Source organism: Protopterus annectens, chromosome 7.part0 (genome assembly GCF_019279795.1).
Source record: "Protopterus annectens isolate FY-2018-M chromosome 7.part0, PAN1.0, whole genome shotgun sequence".
NCBI lineage: Eukaryota > Metazoa > Chordata > Ceratodontiformes > Protopteridae > Protopterus > Protopterus annectens.
Window position 1 is genome coordinate 1,700,592,252 of NC_056739.1, and position 24,016 is coordinate 1,700,616,267.

Genomic DNA, 24,016 nt, shown 5'->3' on the forward strand with positions numbered 1-24,016 from the left:
GCAGTCTCTCCTTGTTTAAAACCTCTCTGCACTCACACCTTACTTCACAATGGAAATGCTCATGCTCCCATCCTACCTAATTCTAACTACACTTTCTTGTCAGATTTTCTTACCCACTTACCTACCACTGCCTCCTTTAGTTCTCCATCACTAGTGATATATATGACCAACGACCAAATGTACCTGATGGAATTCACAAAAAAAAAGAAAAGAAAAAAAAAAATTATTTTCTTTTTCTACTTACTTAATCTATGCAATTTTTGTAATTCAACATTTCTTTGATCTGTTCTTTACTTACACCGCAATGTTTATTATGTTTCTTTTCTAATCACTGAAATGTTTAACTGAAATGTATACCACAAATTTGTACTTTTTGTATTATGTATTTTTATTTTTCTGGAACTTTTCACCCCAGGACTCCATTGAAAACAGGCTCTTGTGGCCCAATGGACTATCCTGGAAAACAAACGTCAAATAAATAAATACATTAATAAGACTGTTCAGGAGGCATTAGGGATGCTGTTGAGATCCATGGGGAGTGGTGTTCTTGGCTTGAGTGAGTGCTACCAACACCTGGTCCCTGCTGTTAGCTGGGGGAAGTATGCTGGAGGGGATTTCACCTGGTGGAGATGGCGGAAATGGGGAGTTAAGTTTGAGATGAATTTATCAGCTAATAGATTTGCTATGTCACCCTGACTGGTGTAGGTGGTATCATTCTCCACCACTCTGTTATGAATTACCTCTAAGGTTCAGGTCATAGCTGAAGAAGGCCTTCTGATTGTCCTTAGCCTGCAAGACTATCCTGGCCTAATATTTGGCCTTTCTGGGCTTAATTGAAACTCTTAGTTTCTTGTTTAGTTGTATAAGAGAGCACTTGTCTTTACAAAAGTTGATTTCCTGATTTTGGCCATGAGTTTTCTTCCTTTATTATTTACCCTGTTTAAATGAGGATTCTGCCAATGGGGTTTGTTTTTAGTGCTTGTTTTGGATTTATTTCTGGTATGTATAGCAGCCTCTATACAGCCATCCACATGTTTGGACAGTGACTCTGTGAGTAATTCCGCATAGGTAGCTGTGGTCTCAGGACTGGAGTAAGCCTTGAATTTTGACAAATAGTCACTTAATAGGATAAAGTCTGCCTTTGAATAGTTCCTAACTGCTACTAGTGTAGCTTGATTTTCTGGACTGATTTTTACTTTAAATGAGATAGCTTTGTGATCTGACCTCACTAGTGAGGACATGACATGGGGGGGGGACTGCAATTCTCTGCCATGTTGGTGAGTACCAAATCAAGTTTGTGCAATTCCCTGGTTGGAACATGCACTATCTGTTCCAGGGAATGTGTGTTAATAAAATCCAGGAAGTGTGTCTGTGAGTTTGAGGCAATGTGTGTTTACCAGATGGTAGTTAAAGTCACCCATGAATAGGGTGCTCAGATGGATGGTAACTGCCTCTAGTAGATTTAAGTAAGAGTCATGAGACTCTAGGGGCATAGACTGTGACATGTAGCTAGCCATGATATGGTGAGAGACCTTCCTATGGTGACTTCCATGTGGATTAGCTCCTTGGTATCATCCTGTTTGACCAACCTGGAGGCATGTTTGTTGCTAACATACATCAAGACACCTCCACCTTTGGCCCCAGTCTGTGCTGCTGTTGGTCTAAATACATGGAAGACACTGTAGCCTTGCACTTCTGGAGTACTTTCTATGGCTTTAAATCTAGTCTTGGTCATGGCACAGATGTCTACATTCTCCAGACTGAGAAAGGCTTGAAGGGTGTGAAGTTTTTTTTGTTTAGGCTCAGCGCATTGAGCAGTAACACCTTAAAGTTACCTGTAGACATTTTCAAAATCTTGGTATTTTTGTCTTTTTGGCATTGCCTAAAAAAACACTCTAATGAGAGGATACAGTTTTAGCCAATATCCAAAAGCCTAGGTGCAGGTACAACCCATCCCTGACAAAGCAATATGGTGTTTTGACCATGTTTTCCCATGCTGACAGATATTGGATCCCACTGGAATGACACCAGAAACTAAAATTATTAAAATCAATAATTTTATGTTCATACTGTGGCATCATCCTTTTGAAGGTAGAGTGCTGCTCAATGCAAGGCTCACACATATCTGTGACACATATTCTGAGAGATCCACTATGTCTCTTTTTATATAGCCCAGTGAGGGTTGTTTGACGTCATCCACATGGACTATGATAGAATTATAATGGTACCTGGTGTGGAGTAACTTGAGAGCTTGAGTGATATTGCAGATCCCAGCTCCAGATAAGCAACTAACTGTTATCTTCTCCTTCTTTAACCTGGTGAGTGGGGCATCTGTGTGTCACACAGTGGAGTCCCCAATGACAAGGGTTTTAGGTAAAGCATATGTTTGCATTATGGGCTTTGCACTTGGGGGACCTTTAAATGGTGGACTTACGTGAGGTGTTTGTTGTTGCATTTGATGTGTGCTTTGTGATTGTTAAGAAGTATTGCCATTAGGTGGGCTTACATGTTTAAAAGCTAAAACTGTCAGCTGCAATTAATGGCCTTAGCTGCTTCATCTCCATGTTTAGTAATATATAAGGGTTTGCCCTCGAGACGCTATCATGAATGCATACTTCTTTGCTAGTTTTTTTCTCAAGAGAATGACAAAGGCACATACCTTACTCCATTACTATCCCTACTGCACATAATGCACTTATATTTCAGTTTGCATTTATGCAGGATATTCATTACACTATAACTAAGTTATATAAAGTCTACATTTTGTGATACACTTTTAACATGGGGTAATTCATTAGATGACATCTGAGAATTAATAGGGCACACACCATACTCCATTACTGTACATGCTGTGTGTATCATGCTGTACGTATTTACACAAACACACACAAATATATATTATATATAATATATATGTATATATATATATATATATATATATATATATATATATATGGTTTAGCTTCATTTCATCGAACATGGTTTGTGCGACACCCACACAAAACTCACAATGGTGACTACCATATGTTCAAATGGCTACAATGCAAATGCATTTAGCCATTCAAACACATGGACAAATTTCAAAAATGGTTTTCAGCAAAACCAGTTTCGACATTTGTACTCTGAGGCTTTCTGTGATTTGCTCACTCAATTTGCGGAAATGCCTGTTCGCACAAACCATGTTCGATAAAGTGAAGGTAAACCATATATATGTTGTTTGTCTTTTCGGCTTTTCCCGGTTAGGGGTCACCACAGTGGAACTCCGGTCCGCTAATTATTGGCAGTATATATTTTTTGTGCCAAGTTGCCAGCCCGACGCCCAACCTTCAGCGAAGGTACGCCCATTCACGCATGTCTTTCAAACGCCACTCACCCATGGGGAGGACATGCAGACTCCACACAGAAGGCACTCCAGCCGAGAATCGAACAACAATGCTACCTCTGCACCACCCCAGCTTTATATATATATATATATATATATATATATATATATATATATATATATATATATATTTTTTTTTTATATAGCTGTATAGAGGACAGCTGATGCTCAAATTTAAGCCAGTTTAGGCAATATTGTGAAAGTGAATGGTGTATTTTTCCAAGATGGTCTGCAGGAAATCTAGAACAAGTAGTGTGTCATAATGCAAGCTTGTGCATTATTGGTGACTGTAGTTAATGGATAAGTATGGTGAGCATTGCAAGGAAAGTAGCACACTGTTGCAATTATTTGTCCTGCATTGAAGAAAAAGGTCTGCAAAGACACCTTAGTCTTTTTGTTGGTTTTCTTCAAAACTAAATTTACAAGGATGTGAAACGTGAACCAGTTATCAAATAATAATTCCTCACAATTTTGAGGAGTCTACTTGAACTACTGAAAGAGAATATATTAATGGTATCAGCTGAGGTGTTATTAGGTGATGGGTCATCTACCACATCACATGGTTAGCAAACAACACAGCCTTTGTCTTTACAGCATTAAGACAGTTCTACATCTGAAAGCTATGTGTGCAAAGAGTTGAAGTCGTGTTGTAGCTTAGAATTAACTACAGATAAAGTCATATCAGTAAGGATGATGGTTGTATCATTTGCATATTACAGTGATTTGGTAATTCCATACAGGCATTCCCTGTCATCGATACAGTCTGAGAGTAAGAGAGGTCCTCACACTGATCCTTGAATGCCCCCTTACATCACTGCAAGCAGAAGGGGGACTGCATTACTGTATATCTGCCTATCTTCTAAGTAAGTAATGAACCACCTAGCACCATTCAGTGACAAAATATTTACTAAGGCTATATTTAGTACTGTGAAACCATACCAAAAGCTTTAGATAAGTTTAAAAAGAATACCCCGCCAACCTTATTGCTGTTCATCTGAGGCAACCATCAAGGCTGTCTCCGTTATATATGCTGGTCTGTGGTCATGATGTGCCTCAGAAATGAGTTGGTTTTGTTTCAGCACTGCAAACGTTATAAATGCATATATTTCTCAGGTATTTTTGATAAATAGGGACAATGAGGCAATAGGTCTATAGTTGTTTGTTGCCCGTAATTAATTCCTTTTATGTAGGGGTACAATGAGCATCCTTTTCCAGACAGCTGTATATTTCCTTAATAGACTGATTGATTAATGTTGTTATGCTACAACAGATATTGAGAGCTTTAGGAATTCTGGAGTAAGTTTGTCTTCTAATAGCGATTGGGTTTTAGTTTTAGTTTGCAATAAAAGAATGTCGATTCCTACAATCTCTTGCCTACATTTTAAGACTTTAAATAGTTGAGATGAGACAGTTCTGTCAAGACCATACAAAGCAGTAATAAGGCCTATACTGTAACATAATCGAAGTTTTTTGCATGCATACAAGATATGAAGTTAATCTATATGGATCCGTGCAAAGGAAATTCACTAAAAGAACCCAGGCTTTAATGGATAAAGATTTTCATTTGAGACTGTTGACAATGGTTGATCAGGTAAATCAGAAAGAGATTACTGAGGTCTGGTCACAAGTACAGGACAGCAGAAGGTAATTTGAAAAGCAGATGTAGTAGTGACAGAAAGAAGGTAAGGGGAGACAGGGTATCCGGCCAAGATATGGATAGAGTGTATGAGAAAAGAACTGCAACAGTTAGACATAACTATCAAAGATGATGGGAGAGTGGTTCTGAACCAGAAGTGGTGGCAACTGTTGGCACAACACCCCAACCCCATGAAAATAATGAAACCTTCTTCTTCTTTTAGCTTTTCCCGGTTAGGGGTCGCCACAGTGGATCATCTGTCCAATCATGATTGGCAGTGGAGTTTTATGGTGTCGAGTTGCCAGCCCGGCGCCCAACCTTCCACAGAAGGCACACAATCACACACACTCACACCTAGGGCCAATTTAGAGAGTCCCGTTCACCTACTGCATGTCTTTGGGATGTGGGAGGAAACCGGAGCACCTGGAGAAAACCCACATGACCACAGGGAGGACATGCAGACTCCGCACAGAAGGCACCCCAGCCGAGAATCGAACCGGAGAACCTCTTGCTGTGAGGCAGCAATGCTAACTGCTGCACCACCGTGGCCGCCCATGAAAATAATGAAACCAAATGGGGTTAATGATGGTGATGATGATCATTGTTGGCAATAAGCTTACCAGATGTCAATTATAGGTTCATAACAGGTAAATTATGTAATGCTTTTAAAGCTTTCAAAGATGATGGCCTAACAGCCATGATGAGTAGTCGTCTACCCACACACTCAATTACACTGAGACAAGGCAATATTAAATTTAAAATAGAGCTAAATAACGCAGTCGACAGGAATAGCTATACTACACAGTCAGGCTGTAGACTATAAAATACGCTTTCACGTAGCATAAGACATTTAAATAAAATCTGAGGGTTTAAATGATCAATCACTGACTAAAAAATGTAAATGTGAATTTCATTTTAAGATGTCAAGGTTCTTTTAAAGTTTGATACAGACAAAAGGAAAATCTGAATTTAACTGTACCATACAGGACTAGCATCCAGTTGTATCCTACCACCTCTTTACCCTATCATTTTGTGAGTTCTTGTGTTTTGCTTTGCTTATATATGTTATAACTTGCTTCTGGCCATGGTGAAGATATTTCTCAGGAAAATTCCATTAATCAGATTAGCAAATTACTACTAAACAAAAAACTAAATACTAAGAAAAGTCCTGATTTACTTATATATTAAAAAAGTCTTGATTTATTAAAATGTGCAGCCCTAATTTATCTTTCCTTTGACACAGTATGGCTTTGACATACATTTTTTCGGCAAGGATATAGTATAAACACCCATAAGTAAGTAAGGATGCCCCCATTCTTGCCCGTGTCAAGCTACTGCAGCTGAAGGCAATGCATTTCCCATTGTTTTATTTTATTTATTTATATTTGTTTCCTGGGGTAGTGCACCCATCTCAGTGGAACATTTGCAGACACAGTGCAAGTGAATAGGATCACATAAGAAATGAGCAAAACATATTTACAAATACAAAGATACACTATAAAACATATACAGATTTACAGATGCAAAAATATGCTGCAACATTTAGTTCAAGAAGCAGCTTACAAAGTCAAAACATGGATGGAAAATGGAATTACACTTAGCAGAGCGTTATGGATAAGATGTAGCCATAATAACGGAGATGGCTTTTGCCTCAGATTTAGCAGTATATCATTATATAAAGCGGTATGAAGGCAGTAGAAGAGGCAAATGAGAATAGTTGCAGGAAATGATATCATGGGGAGAAGACAGAGAAATGGAGAGAGATGCATGCAGAGGAAAAAGGAGTAGAAAAGAGAATTGTGTGCGATGCAAAGAGAAGAGGGAGGTAGGATGACTGACAGGCAGTAAGTGAGGGGATGACAAAATGAGATAAGAAAGGATAAAATAGGGATAAACGGGTATGAGAAAACTTCAGGGTTATGTACAGTGACCTATGTGAGTGCAGCTGCACTTTGTTTGGATGAAGAATTGTACCTTTTGCTGTTGTCTGGATGTCTCTGACTGAGAATGGAATGGAGTCCCATAATTTAGGTACTAGGATGGAGAATGCATGGTCAATGCAATGAAGTTTAGTTTTTGGCTTTAGTACGGTGGGTTGACACTGAGAGATATCCCTGAGATTATATGTGGGGGTTGGTGAAAAGTTTAGTTAGCTACAATATCTTCCTGGGCCTACATAAACATTGATCTAATTGATAGTTGCAGTTTCCTCATGTCATTAAATACCACTTCTTTGGCACTATATTTCTTAGTCTGCAGCCTATTCGCTTTTTATATGATCAGATCAGAGGGCTATGGGTTCTATTCGCACACCATGTGCTTGAATTAATTTTCCAATACTAACACTGAAGTGAAGCATAAAGAAGGAAGGGATGCTGCACTCCTGTGGTGCCATCCTTCAGACGAGGCATTAAACCAAGGTCCTATCTGTCCACGTCAATGACACTTCAGATGGATCTGAAATATCTGAGAGGTTTAGTACAGAGGATTAAGGCAGTGAGCTGCTAATGAGCTTCTTCTTGTAGTTTTGGGTTTTGACTCCCTCAGCCTTCATTTGCCTACTGTGTGAATCAGAGCAAATCACTCAGCTAGCCAGTGCTCCAAAGAGGCCCCTGAAAGGAGGCCCTTGTACCCACTGGATTTACTTGGTTAACAAACTACATAAAGTAAAAAAAAGTCCCACAAACTGGGTAGGTGTTTATTTAGTTTATTGCAACCAAAGAGAATTTCCCTACGTTCCAAGGTAGAAGGAACACCACTTTGATCTCTCGTGAAAATAAACTTATGCCTAAAGGGACTAATCCATTCACCAATAAAAAATAAATAATGTGTACAGTACCCCACTTTCTAGCTGTGTGTTTTTAAGCAATTGCATCTATAAGAACTGGATATGTAATTTTAATTGTCAGGGTACTCAGGTGTATTTCTGATCTACTAGTATTTTTTCTGTCCATGAAAAGATAACATATCAGTTTGAAAACATGAGGAAGTGGAACTGAGAGAAGACCTGACTGTAAAATGTTACTGTTTGCTATAGCCAGTAGAACAGAAAAGAGCAGGGTGGACTTGACAGAATGTGAAATGAAGAGAAGGCCTTATAATACTGTGTGTAACTGTGAGATGGTTTGGCAGAAGAGGGCAGAATGAATCAATGAGGATAAGTAGGTAAATAAATAAGATGGCACTTGTTCTGTAATGCAGGCAAAAGCCATCATGGCTTTCTATAGCCCTTTCTGCTCCATACAGGCAAGTGACAGTTTATGGAACAAAAGAACATTTGTCATTCATGTTTTGTACATAATCTATTTATTATAAAACAGTTATGTTTCAGAATAGGATTGTTAAAGGTGTCTGATGGTAACTGATCAGCAGACAGTAGTATTGTGAATAGGGTTTAAAAGCCTGATATACAACCCTTGAGAATGATTCTGTCAAACTGTGGTATATGTAAAGGAAAACATTTTGTGCAACTATTTATATTCAAAATGTTTCTGATATATTAAAAATGTGATATGCTTCATCTGCATGATGATAACAATTACATAGAATTCTGATATAGGAATGTTGATTTAGATGTGTGGATGGAATAAAAATCCCAGTTTGTATTTTTCTTTAGTTATTTTGTTTAGTAAGGTTTCCTTGTTTTGGCTTCTGGCACTTATTTGTAGGGCCACACATACACAATTTAATAGAAAACTATGAATTTTGCACTTCACTGCTACTTCTTTCAGACATAAATAAAGGGTGGAAACAGTTTCATTACTTTTATATGCAGGAAGCCTATGGTTACCTATGTGTGGATTACCTGAGATCACTGTAAAGTGCTGTGTCCTTCTTCAGTTCATGCCCTGCAGCATGTGTGTGTTCTGTGAGTTTTCTAATTTTCCTTTATAGAAATTGACAGGTTATGTGATTGTATTACATCATCTCAAACTGTCTCCTTTCCCACATGATGTATCACAGTCAGCAGAAAACTTAAATTAATAACCACAACATTTTCAATCTACAGTTAGGCACAGGTCTGTGTAGTTCAAAACTCTGGTTTTCTGTGCATATCTAAGCCTAAACACTAGAGTAAGTAAAGACTTGTAGTTTCATTCTCTGTGTCATCAAATTATAAACAGTTGTAAGAAAGCCGGCATATCCTCCAAGGTCATAGATGCTATCTGTTCCCCTGCCATTTAATTACAAAACAACTAACTCCTCTTTCAGCTGTTCACATCTAACTACAGATATCATATTGAAGTTCCCTGTTAAAACATTTACTTAAAATAACAGCTGTGGTGTCACATATGAATCATTTTTTAAAAAGTAATAATTTCTAGCACTACTGTGCAATATAGTAGCAGGTAGTGTAAGAAAATGAGGTCTGTATCTGTAAATCATAATACTAGGTACAAACTTTTCAAGCATACTGTGATTTCAAGTATCTCTTAAAAATTTGTATGGGTTCCTGGTTTTGGACTTGATTTCCTCAGCCAGGACTGTAAAATGTGTAGATTACATGAATCCATATGTCAGCATTATGAACAATATATCTACAAAGTAACATGGCACAGTACATATAGGTCAACCACTTTCTAGTTATTACTGTGAATGTGAAAACAATTCCTGCCAATTGGGAAAGAAGTTTATAGCATTAAGCCTTAGGAGCACCTGGTGCTGTTGGATTTAGCATGCCACTACAATGTTTGTGTAAATAAAGGGTGAGAAAAACGTACACACAAGCCATTATCTGTATACCTCTCCATTAAACAGGTTAGTAGCTAAATTAGGTGAAGTGTCATTGACTATTCAATGTTAGAAACTGTCTATATGACTACTGTATGCAAAAAAATTAAATAAAATAACAAAAAGTATTGACTGCTTATCTGGCATCTTCTTGAAGGAAAACCAAGGTGACCAACAGTCCCAGCTTTTCCAGGACAGTCCCAATTTGGAAGTATCTGTCCTGAAATCCCAAACATTGTCTTTGGGTCACAGAAATGTCCCAGTTTAGACCGCTCAGTCTGAATGGTGACCTGAATTCCTGGGGCAGCCAGTTCCACTGCTTTCCCATCCTGAGCAGCTCTGGGGACTTTGCGATTTTTTTGGGATGTCAGTGGGTATGGGGTAAGGTTGGATGACTTCAGCCTGGCAGGAGCCTTTCATGCTCTGCAACTATCTGTCAGTCATTCCCTCCAGGACTTCTGTCATGGGGTGCTCTCTGCCTGACCTCACTCACTCAGCCAGGAGCTTTCCAGGCCCCACATCCATCTGCCCTGCACATCCTTACTGACTTCTGTCAGGGCCGGCCCCTACAGGCCTCCCCTTCAACCTGGCCAAGAGACCTTCCCCACCCGTGGCCCCCCATGTCAGGGGAACTATGCCACCTCTGTCTCCTGCAAGCTGCCAAATCATGCTGCATCGCTCATGCCCTTGGACCTTCTCAGCAGAGCTTCCCTCTGATCCTGTCTGCCCCTCCAGAACTCCCCTCAGCTGCCGAGGGGCAGATCCGCTCACATGAAGGCTTCAGAGTCCCCCTGCTTTCCCATCCAGAGCAGCTCTGGAGACTTTGAGAACTTTCAAGGATGCCATCGGTTATGGGGTGAAGTTGGATGCCTTCGCCCTGGCAGGAGCTCTCCAGGCCCCTCCGCCATCCACCCTGGTGCTTCCTTAAGGGCTTCCATCATGGGGAGCTCTGCCTGATCCCACTCACCCAGGTAGGAGCTCTCCAGGCCCTGCTGCTGTCCGCCAGTCGCTCCCTTAAGGACTTCCATTGTGGGGAGCTCTGCCTGAACTCCCTCACCCAGCCCTGCCACTATCGGCCTCTCTACCCCTTCCCGACTTCCTTCCCAGAGGGGATATGGTCCATACCCCCCTACCCAGATGGGAGCTGTCCTGTCCCAGTCACTTTCCACCTATCTCTCCCTTCCAGACTTCAATCGGGACGGACCCCCTCCAGGCTTAAACATCTACCCAGGAGAGAAAACTCCTTGCCAGGATTACATATCTCCTGACTGCTGTCAAATCATGCAGTGTCACACATTCTCTTGGAGCCTCTCAGGGGATCTTCCCAGACTCATGGAACTCTGCTGGGCCGCAAAGCCTCAGACAGTCCCTCATCCAGACTTCTCTGATACTGGTTCTCCCCTTTGCCTTGCACCCAGGGCTTTCAAACTCGCAGGGAGATAGTCCTGCCCCCCCCCCATCTCTGCGCATTTTGCAGCACACCTCAGTCTCTCTCCCCCATGGTGCCAGGCACCGACAAATACATCACTTTGAGCCTCCTGGCATGTGGCCTCCTGCCTCCTGGGTGGTGTCGTTCACAGAGTGGCATCCCCACAGTGCTGGGTGAAGGACAGGAGGCCAACCTGCCAGTCCCGGTGCAAGATGAAATGGCAGCCCTATCTCCACTCCCATGGGGGCTGGGAGAATGGGATTGCAGACCTGGCTTCTCAGGGCAGCCCTCAAGTGACCCAGTTTAGGTCCTGTAACAAAATGGTCACCTTGAGGAAAACACCAGGAAAATGCTATTCAATCACAATTTAAATACTTTTGTCTGAAGCCATTTTAATATAGGCCTTCACTAGTTATATGGATTCAAAGCAAATCATTATGAAATCATAACAGTCCTGAAGGGATTCACTCTTCCAGAAATGTTCCTTGTAATCTTATAGTGTGTGTGTGTTTGTTTTTCTCAAAAATCTGGTGCAAATCTTTGGTAACAGCAGGACGCATCAGTTCAACTTACTTAAACAATCAGTTCTACTTTCTTAAACAGAGGCAGTGGCACATGTGATTGCAGCTGAATACCCTGGTACTGCTTAATTAAGACAACATAAAAAAGCAACATTAGATGATCTGTTAAACAGAAAAAAAAGAAAAAAGCAAGCAGAGACAGTTAAAGAAAACAATAGGCCTTGATATATGGAACTTCTCTGTAAACTACTAAACAAACATGCCAAAGGACTACAAAAATGGTGCATTGTTAACTCTTAAGTACTTTATAAATGTATTTGAAACCCATGGACCTATGTGCAGTTTACACTTTGATTATGTTATTTTAAGACTGGTGCATATGTGGTGAATTTACTGTACACAAATCTGTTCTAATATGATACACTTCAAAAGATATGAGTACATGTTCTGTCTATACACACAATGATGTCATTATATGCTACCTGATTACAAACCCTGTATAGTACTGCAAAACACATACCAGCTAGACTTGCTCCTCCTGAATTACGGCTATTCTGGGATGCAGAATTAAGCTGCACTTTCCACATCGCTCTTAATCGGGCTGCCTTTTCTGTATTCATTTTGGGGGTCCTTTCCAAGTTAAGAGCCTTGAGAAGCTTGTCTGCAATATCTGACAGCCTTCTGTCATTGCATCTAAACCAGAAACATATTTAAAACACTTTTGTTACTACTTTCTGTATTGTATATTTTTTTTCATTTACATGTGATGACTGTAATACACATGGATGAGATAACCAGAACAAGAAGTGAAACAAAACAGAATAGCAAGCCAGCACTGTGAGAATCCACCAAACAGTTTATTAACGCTATGGAGTTCACACGTTTTCGTCTTCGAAAACGTGTGAACTCGGTAGCGTTAATAAAGTGTTTGGTGGATTCTCACAGTGCTGCTTGCTATTCTGTTTTGTTTCAGTTCTTGTTCTGGTTATTAGTGACTGCTGTGGAACATATATCTCTCTTTGATTACACATGGATGAAATGAAATTTCTTATCTTGAGAAAACTATTACATTCAATAACATTTCTTAGATTCAACTAGACTGAGGAGTTTCAGAAAAATAAAGAGACAAAAATTAAACTACTTACTTAATCTTACACAGTTAAAATACATCTATTGTTATTTGTAAGTGCATTTAATAGTTCATAGGATACTTTTACATTACATAGCCAGGCATGCCAGTGAAGGAAAAAATGAAACTATTCAACAAGCACATGTACACATCCTTTAATACTTAATATATAGAAATGTATCCTCTGAGATCATTAAAGCATTAAGCATGCAAAGAAAAATAAAACAGTAACAAAATTATGTGAGAAATATGACAGAAACCTGGCTAAAACCATACATAAAAAGCTCAGAATTCCTTCCCCCTGGCTTTGCATGCCTGCGTACTGATAGACCACAGAAAAAAGGTGGAGGGGTAGCACTATTCTACCCCAACACCTTCAACATAGTCTCTTACAGCTCACTCATTACTAACTTCTCAACAGCAGAAATCCTAATAGCCTTCCTAAAACTTAATGAAAGTAAAAACCTCTGTATTATTCTGTACATTCTCCCTGGCAATAATATTCCCATTTTAGAGGAAATCCTAGCCTGGACATCCAACAGCTTAACTACAGAAACAGTAATTATTGGTGATATTAATATTAACTGGATGGATGTCTCTCGGCAACATTCTTCCTCTAACATCAACCTATATAACTACACACAGCTAATCACTGATATCACCAGACCCAATAAAAACAACTGTGGAACAATCTTAGATTGGATCATGGTCTGTGACCCCAGTAAAATCTCCTCCACAGGAACTGTCCCAAACAGTATCGGTGACCACTTACCCGCCTTTATAATATGTAGCACCACATCTACATTAAACAGACATCATTACAGAAACACCAGAGACTTATCTAATTTTTGCCCTACAACCTTCAATGATGCTTTAAATAGCATCAACTGGGATCCCTTAAAAATACTTCCCCTTAATGATGCAGTACAGTTTTTCAACTCTGCATTCCTAAACATATTAAATAACCTTGCACCATCCCAGCTAAAATGTGTAAAAGCTAATCATGCCCCTTGGCTCACTAGAGCAACCAAACAAAACGTGGCTGCCAGAGACAAAGCAAACACCTAGTTATTAAAGTTAAAAGAAAATACTACCATACCTTACAAGACCAGCACAAACAAAATGCAAAACATTTCTGGAGCTCAATCAACAGACTACTGTCCCCAGGATCAAACAATAACCCCTGTCCAAATCCAGAAAAAACCCTATTGAAATAGCCACAATTTTCAACACATATTTCATAAATGTTATAGCTGATCTCACCACTGGCTTTCCTCAACATCTTCCCAACCCTTCTGACCTCCCAACTACAGATTCTACCACTCCCCACCCACATAAATCCTTACTATCTCCTATCCCTACAGCCACAGTAAAGAAATTACTTCTACAACTTAAACCATGCAATAATGCCCCTGATAACCTGCCCCCTAAATTCCTCCAGAAAGCCACACATTCCATTGCCTACCCAGTCAGTGTACTACTTAATAGGTCCATTCAAGAGCCTTATGTCCTTACAATTTGGAAAAAAGCGTACATCCTCCCACTGCACAAAGGCGGAAACAATAATGACTTTTCTAACTTTCGACCCATTGCCATTCTCTCCACTATCTCTAAGATACTCGAGAAGTGCATCCACAACCAACTTTTTAACTATCTACTTGACAATAATCTACTGTCAGCAGCCCAACATGGATTTAGACCTGGACACAGCACCACCACCGCTCTAATATCCTTCTGTGACTCTGTCAATCAGTGCTGGGAAACTAGTCTCCTCTCTATTTCTGGACCTTTCCAAAGCCTTTGATACTATCTCCCACCCTGTCCTTAGAAAACTATCCAACTTAGGAATCTCTACCTCTACCCTTCAATGGTTCTCTAACTATCTCATAGACAGGCAACAAGCTATCAAATGGTAACATTCTTTATCTCCTTTCCTCGGCAGCACTACTGGTGTCCCCCAAGGATCCATCTGAGGGCCTACACTCTTCAGCATCTTCATCAATGACTTTCACTCTTCTCTCACTGAAGGCACAGTCATCCAATATGCAGATAATTCTACTGTCATCTGCACTGCCAACTCTCCACTTGAACTCCTTAAACTTACCCAGTCTGTCCTCACCTCCACAAAAACATGGATGGCTAACAACCACCTTGCCCTAAATCCCAAGAAAACTAAGCTTATGCTATACAGCCCTAAGAGGACCCTCACTATAAACAAAGATTCTTTCTCTATTCTCTCCAATGATAATACTACCATTGAGGTTGTCACACATACTACACCTTAGATGAACACTTAACTTTCGATATGCATATTCTCAACAACATTAAAAAAGCTCACCAGAAACTAGGAAGGCTTTACCGTCACAAAAAATTCCTCAATTACTCCTCAAAACTAGCCTTTGCCTCCTCCATCCTGCTACTGTCTCTTCTCTATCATGCTCCTCTCTTTACAAACATACAAGCTGGGCTTAAATCCAAAGTAGGCTCATGCTATAATAAAATTGCTAAGTTTGTCACTAATGGACAACACCCATCTCATCTCTATACCTCCCTTCGACTACTGAACTGGATAAAACTTTCTCATCATCTTCATTCAACTCACAACTGCCCATAAACGAATATTCAGTCCATTCAGCTGCCCTGCCCTCTCCTCTCTTTTTACACTCTACCACCTTCTAGACCCCTCCGCTGTGTAAAGCAAACTCTCTTACTAGTGCTAGCTCCTCATTTCCTATAACCTGATTTTCTCTCTTTCTACTACTCCCACCTTTCCTACCTTCCCCCTACATTATCTTCTAAAAACCCTCATCTTTCCTGGACAACCACCTATTTCTACACCTTTGCAAACTTATACTGACAGATGTTAGATATATGCACAGCCACTTTACCTTATTACTTGGTTTATAAATTATCTAATCGATTCAAACACTGTTAAAACTTTGTATGATGTTTAAAATTGTATCTATTATTCTTATATTTGTTTATTCAAATGTATGTATGTATGTTTATTCAAATGTATGTATGTATGTTATTTCATTGTGGAACTTCCACCCCTGGGCCTCCACTGAAAATGGGTACTTTTGGCCCAGTGGACCACCCTGGAAAAGAAATGCAAATAGATAAATAATAAATGTGTTATCAAAGGATACAATTATATATCTTTTCATTTAGGCATACAAACATTACACAGGTTGCAGCTAATTTTGTATGCCCCATTATTACGTGTATCATTATTTAAAACAAGTGAAATTTTTTAGCTCCTCTTTTTTCGCCGTGGTTCTTAAAAAAATTTAATGATTTTGGTTTTCCTAGAATATCTTAATTATGTGTTCTTGATGTGTTCTGCAATCTTATATTGTTCCACCTTAAATGATTTTTATTCTGTATATTCTTAAATCCAAATACTTCAAGTATCAATCAGTCATACAGTTTTTAGCTCTCCTCTAATATGTCTATAAAGTATTTCATCATGTTCACAAATTCAGATACCTCCAATTTAATTTCTACAGACGTTTTGCACCCCCTGTAGTCCATTCATTTTTTTTTTTTTTTTTAGTTTACATTTTATGGAGCCAAAACTGCTGCTTTGTTCTTTAGGCTACTTTATATAATCTGTTTATACAGTAGCATATTTACCTAATTATAAACTTGCATATGGACATCAGAACACTTGATGCATCCTTACATATCATTATGCACTTTTCAAATGTAGCTGTCATGTAGTTCTAAACCCAAATTGTTTTGTTATTATTATTATTATTATTATTATTATTATTATTATTATCATCTCTTTTTTGATTTTGTACTTTGCCTTGGTTGTTTTTGTACCATCTCCAGTCTTCTAACCATCTCCACATTCATTTTTATACATTATTACTTACAAACACACTCTCTCTTTTACTTTATTCAAGGAGGTTTGTAAGTGCTGTAAGTCTTTCACTGTATTTATATTACGCATCTTCATATTTAGCTACTGTAACTTCATATACAGTGAGTCTCATATTTATAGAAAAAAAAGCAATGTGCTATCACAAACCTCTGAAGGATTCCTTTCTCTGGGGTTTTTTTTTAAGATGCAGGCAAACCCAAGAAAAAGCCCACATAGTGGAACTATAATGTCAACAAGCTTTATAATAAAAGGAAAGGTATTTTGAGTAAAAGCAAGAGTAATTCCCACAATGTTATAATGTTTGAGCCCTTGGCACTGAAATAACCAAATAACGCAGGATCTCAATGAAATCCACAAAAGCCAAAATTTAGGCTAAAAGAGCTACTCAAGCCAAAGACAATCACAAAACATTTTTTAGTTATGTTTGTAATCTCAAAAAGCACAATGCAGCAATGTGCTCAGCTGACTTTGAACAATGTTACCTACAATGAAGCTGAAGATAGACCAAACCTACTGGCCAATAAATTTAGATCTACCTTTACACCTTTCTCCCCTCTGTCTGTCCTTCAAGATATACCTGTAACTGGCTCACCTCCAGCTATCATACATGACCAAGTCCTAAAAGTGCTATGAAAAGCTGCAAATACTGCATCAATGGGTCCTGACAATATCCCTGGATGCATCTTAAATAGCATGAAGCACGATTTAGCCACACCCCTAACACAACTGTTCAATCTCCACCTCTGTACAGGTTTTGTACCAAGTGAATGGAGAACAGCTACAGTCATTCCCATGCATAATGGAAGACCTTCCACAGACCCAGACAATTATATACCCGTAAGTCTGAGCAGCCTCAAATATAAAACCGTAGAAAGAGTCATCATGGAACTAATCAGTCAGGACAAAAGGAATCTCCAAACACTGGACCTGTCTCAGTTTGGATTCATCAACGGCAGGTCATGCTTACTCAATCTTGTGGATTTTTTGAAAAGGATACCAAAGCAATGGAAGAAGGCAAAATGGTTCACACCACATACTTCAACCTGGCCAAAGCTTTTAACACAATTCTCCAATCAGGCATAGTAGAAAACTTAAATAAACTGGGAATAAACCTCTATATCACCTACTGGATTGCTCATATATAGGATGCAGAACATCAAAATAGGGAAAGATACCTCTACAAAGAGACCAGTCACCAGTGGAGTCCCCCCAGGGTTCTGTGCTGGGGCCTCTTCTGTTTAGCATCTACTCTTCGGAAGTAAAAGACAATACTAAACGGCTCAAACTGACTAAGTTTGCAGATGACTGCAAGCTAGAAGCAGCCATTGAATCTCCAAATGACTTAGTCATCCTACAGGAAGGCTTGTCCCAAATAAGTGACCAGTGCCAAAATCATGGACTGAAACTAAATGCCAAAAAAGGCATTACTGTATCCTTTGGAAAGTCATCTAGCCCTGTGAACTACCACATTCACAATACATCCCTAAGAGTCGACCCAGTTGCTTGAGATTTGGGAAGTTATGTGAACAGTGACCTAACATTTGACCAACACGTGCTCATTGTTGTAAGAAAGTCCTTCTATATTGCACAGCTTCTAAACAAAGGATTGTGTCTAGATCTAGGGATGTCATTGTCCCATTTCAATCAGCTCTCATGAGGCCAATCATTGAATATAATGCCCCCATTGGTATGTATCTGTCTAGGCATATGCAACGAGTGGAATGCCAACAAAGATACCTTACTGAAAGGATACAAGGCCTAAACAACATGTCCTACATGGACCGATTCAAAGCCCTTTCACTATATTCGGTATCCTACCGTTTACCATCAAAACGTGGAAGGCAAAAATTTTTTATGCAAAATACCAAACTTAAATGTTAAAAAAAACATCTAGCCCAAATATAGAACATCAGAAAAACAACGATCAACATTCGACATACCAGACTTCCAGTTTCGAAAGTCTGTTCGTCCATTAATGTTTTAGCAGGGGATCAAGCCCCTCTGTGCCACCCACAGCCCCTGCAAATTATATATACCAACTCCGAGATCGCACTGCAGTGAGGAAAAGGGTAAATTCTCCTATCCTCACTGTACCACTATCTCCATTCACAATGCCAAACTCATAAAAATGAATCAAGCTTTACTTTCGTTATTATGATTTCGTATTATTCCCGTTCGGCATTGTGAAACTTTGAAAAACTTACTTTTGGCAACATGCTCTTTGGGAGCAAGCCTTCAAAATTTTGATAGCAAACCGTATCCTACAGACTGTTAAGAGGTGACTTGTTACTGACATACAAGAAATCCTCTGACTCATTACTGATGTATTTATTGCACATTAGCAAGTTAAATGGCATACAAAATACTTGGTATGGGGCTGTATATCTCTTCTGCAATATCAGCAGAATGGTTTGGGGGGACAGGTATATCTTGCAGTGGATACCACTGCTCTGAAACTGACTCCCCACCCAAATAAAGCAAAGTTCATCCCCGTCCATATTCAAGTGCAACTTAGATCGTTGGATGGGAAACATCACATTTACCCCTGAAGTGCCCCCTGTATTAATAATGGACAGACAAAACTCCTAAATGCTTTATCCCATGCATGGGTCTCCTCAAGTTACCTATGCTATAGGCCCAGCTTATTTATTTACTTATTTATTGCATTTGTTGACAGGGAAAGTCCACTGGGCCTGGTGGAGCCCATTTTCAGTGGGGGCCCGGGGAGAAAAGCTCCACATTATTACATACAATTAACAAATTAAAACATTGTAGATACATGAATAAAAATAGATGTATTACTACATACAATTAGTTAGAACAATTGTTGATACATACAAACGGACAGACAGTAGAAAGGATAAGACAACTGGCAGAGATGACATTTCAATAATACATAGAAAAGACAAAATTTTATAAGTGAGAGCATAAATGGAAACAGAAGTATGAAAGTCAGAGTAGAAGAAGAAAGTTACTTAGAAGTATATGTGAGTAGAAAAAGACAATAGTATATACATGTGAGTTTACAGGATTCAAAGTAGACGGGTGTAGAGTGCAGGGTGAAGCAGGTGAACAGACTGTATCAGGATGAAAAGCTGGAGAGAGGAGGTGTGAGAAGGTACAGAGGAAAGAGGGGGAAAGATATGAGAACAGAAACAGAGAGGTTTCATAGTGGGAAGTTAGGTGTTGGGATTTGTTGTGGGGTACAGGAGCATCGCCAGTTAGAGACTAAATGCAATTTTAGGGATTTTTTTAAAAGAAGCAGACTTACAGGTTGATCTGAGAGAATGAGGAAGATTATTCCATAACTTTGAGACAGCATGGGCTAGCTGACAGTCTGGGTTTCCCTATAGGCAGCAACATTTTGTTTTCTGACCTGAGGTGACGATTGGGCTGGTACGTGGTCAGTATGGATGAAAGGGAAGGGCAATGTTCAGGTTGGTAGATTATTTTGTGGGCTGTGGTTAGGTGAAGGTAAGTAAGATGGTGGTGGAATTGCAGCCAGTTTAGTTTATGCATCTTCACTTATTTTAAATGTCTTGTATACCTTATTTCTTTTGTTGATCATTCACAGATATTTCATCTCTCTATCCCCTCTTATCTATATTTTTCTGAATACAGTAACATTGTATCTTCATTCATAGCTAGTTTCTGTTCATTCCATTTCCATCTACCTCATGTATTCTAGACATTCCTTTTTGACTCGACTGACTTATCTTTTTACCTTTTAGATTATTATTTTATGCCATTTAATGTACCTGTCCAATACTTTACATCTTCTCCATCTAGACTTTTTCAAATATTAGGTAGTTAATGTCACGCCTAAAATACAATGGTCACTTCCATTTATTGGTATTTGCACCTTGCATTCAGTTATGCAATCTGCTATAGTATACAGTGCATCAAATATATATAAGTAGCCCTATACCATCTGTGAGCTTTTGTCTGTGTTGCCAGAGTCCCTTCATAAATGAATTATCTTGGCAAGTTGCATTTTCCCACTATAACTGACTTTTCTGAGACCAGTTATCTTTCACAAATCTAATTTATTTGACTCCTCAGTTTTTGTATCTTGTGGTCTATATATTGCAACTATATTGATTCCTGTTCAAGCAGTTTGATTCTAAGTATGATTCCTTTTATCCTGTGCACTGAAAGGGCGCTGGACGGGTGGAGAAAAGGTGGGGTGAATGGTAAGTATGGTGGGGAGGTAAAATGCTAAATGCACTTAAAGGCAGACTACAGTGGTATACTGTGTTCTCAATTGGACTTTTTTATTTGTTCTTTTTGCTCTGTCTATTGAGTGGCAGTCTGTCTGCCCCTGCATGGGTACGGGGTTATAGTCAATGGCACTATTCCTTTTCAAGTGATGTCTACAATACAGGAACAGATGACCTTGCTGGGGCAGTGATCTTTAGTGTTTGGCAAATGCTATTAGCTAAAATTAGATGGCATTTCATATTAGAATAATACCTCCTTGTTCTCCCAGGTACTTACCTAGCCTTTGATTTTAGGATACAGAATAGTTAGAAGTTAGATATAACCTAGCTGTTAGCTAGGATTTTGTTACAGAAACAATATCCAGTTGGTGACTTCCTGTTCATGTTTTGAGGAAGCGGATTTTTTTTTTTTTTTTTTGGTAACGGGTTGTTCAGGGGAGCAGGCTGGGGTTACTCTCACTCAACATAAATAATACACAGCTAATTAGAATTAAGAGTGACCAGCTGATCAGGTTAAGGTCTAGTTATCACTAAAGTAGGACAGTGAGTACTGTGTTGTAGGCCATCATAAACACTGTGATATACATAAGTAATAGTTGATTTTGTTGGTTGACAGAGGAACAGTGCCAATGATTGAGATTTACTAGACTGCAGAATTGATGGTAATCTGAGTTTTTTTTTTTTTGGGTAGTGACTGTGGGAAACAAAGTAAAATTACTGTTTGTAACAGATATTTAGGGTTTGCATTCTGCAAACTGTGAGCTGTAAATGAATATTTGATGGGAAAGCTTTATTGTTGAAAAAAGGGTAAGTCAGTTGTAGAATAGTAAAACAAATGGCAACAGTACAATGTCCATCTTAACGTATAGTAAAATACAGCAGCACTGTGCTACAATTAAATGTTACATATAAATAGGTACTTCCAGTCTGATTAACTTAAAAGACACATTTGTATACCTTGTTGCACTGATTCACTACAAATTGGCACCTAGAAGCCAGCAATAACCTCTACATGGAACAGAGAGGTGGATGTATGCCCTAAGAAATTTCACTAAGAGAGTTTAAGGATGGCTTGTGTTTATGAGTCCACTTCTGCAGCTTTTCTTTTCTTTTGTAATAGAAAAAAATAACTGTAAAATTTTCACATGATGCTTAATTATCATGAAATATAGAAGCCCTGTACTGCAGCTAAATGTTTTATTTCTACACACGCCAACAGTTTCCACTTAACTTCATGACACTGTTCAAAGTTTAATTAATATTAAGGTGGGGGGGAGTATCCTTTGTATCAGCAGTTCATCATGAGATGGCACCCTGACAGGCAACAGTAACCTGGGCTCTAAAAGCAGAGATAGATATTTGCCCTAGTAAGCTTGTGTCAGCTTACATCATCAGCACTGGCATCAACCCCCTTTTCTTTACAGTCATTATTTTAGAGTTGAATGTTATTTTTGCTTGCAATAGAACTGGAATTAAATGGGTATCTTGAATTCAGACTAGAACATCATAGCAGATGAATTTAACTAAAAAAAACCCTTATGCAACCAAGTGCATAACAAAAAAGGTGGTGGTGTAGCCATAGTTTACTCAAACAACCTCACTGTTTCACATCCTAAACAACCAATCCAATCCCCTCCTTTGCACCTGCTGAAGTACTGGCAGCAAACCTCAAGCTCAACAACTATACTACCATTACTGTAGTTGCCATCTACATTCCACCAGGGGGCATTATTCCCCTGTTGGAAAGCATTCTCTCCTATCTGTCCCAAAACATCCCTAACAAAACCATTCTCCTAGGTGACATAAACATAAACTGGCAAACCCTCAGTGCTCCAAACTCTCCTCAGCACATAAATGTATATGGATTTACACAACTTATCTCTCTACCCACACATACTAATTACCCTCACTCCGCTTGCTCCCTGAGAGACTGGATACTAGTTTTTTGTTCTGAAGAAGTCTAAATAAAGACGAAACCTAGGTCAAATTCATTTTTGTGGTGGTTTCAGTCCTCCAGTACCCATTGTCGGTTCCATTTTCTTTCGTTTGGTTTTTGGTTTGTGTTTGGTTTTTGTCATGGAGACTGGATACTAGTTTCAAACCCCTGCAAATACCATAATCTGGAAAGACTCCCTGACTCCCTAAGTGATCACTCACCAATAAAAGTACTCCGATATACTCACCATTCCTCTAAACCACATAGGCATATTACCTGTCAAAAACTTTCCAACGTTGACCCTGAAACATTTAAAAACTTGCTTTCTAGAGTAAATTGGAACTTCCTTACCCTGCTCCCACTAGATGAAGCAGTCGAATCCTTTAACTCAACTTTTCTCAACATCTTAAACTCATTATCCCCAAAAAATTAAAAACTAACACATCCCCCTGGCTATCAAAAAGCACTCACACCCTTATGAAAACCAGACATAAGGCTTGGAAACAATGGCCACAATCTAAACTCTCCTCCGACTTACAAAGGTACAAAGAACTTAGAAATCAGACAAAGAAAACTCATCAATAAAGACAAAAAAGATTTCTACAACAATCCTCCAGCAATATTAAAATCTGACCCCCAAAATTCTGGAATGTTATAAACCAAATATTACATCCCGGCAAGCCAACCTCCCTAAATCCATGTCCTAATAGCTCACCTGTAGAGACAGCTAACACCTTCAATACTTACTTCATAGAATCTATACCCAAACTATTTGATCCCAACCTCTCAAACTCCAGTCCTCCTAACTTCCCCTAAACTACTAACTCTGATAACATCTTCTCCCTTAAACCTGTTTCCACAACCTATATCAAAACCCTTTTGTCTAAACTTAAACCATGATCTGCATCTGCTGACAATATCCCCTCATACTTTCTCCAGATAGCAGCTAATACCCCTGCTCTTCCAGTATCCATCCTAATAAATTGCTATGTCTCAGAATCTAAAGTTCCTTCTATCAGGAAACAATTCTACACTATACCAATTCACAAAGGAGGTAACTCCACAGAAATCTCCAATTTCGACCTATTGCTATCCTCTCCCCTCTCTAAAGTCCTGGAAAAATACATTCACAAGCAAGCTATG

At 39.1% G+C, this 24,016-nt stretch overlaps 1 protein-coding gene across 1 annotated transcript in view; it reads right to left on the bottom strand.

The window, feature by feature from the left end:
* LOC122805873 (bone morphogenetic protein 6-like) overlaps positions 1-24,016 on the bottom strand; it is a 249,173-nt gene that overhangs the window by 177,413 nt on the left and 47,744 nt on the right. Inside the window, exon 2 of the mRNA XM_044076121.1 lies at positions 12,220-12,392. Within this exon, the coding sequence (XP_043932056.1) occupies positions 12,220-12,392 (173 nt within the window). The remainder of the gene's footprint in view (positions 1-12,219; positions 12,393-24,016) is intronic.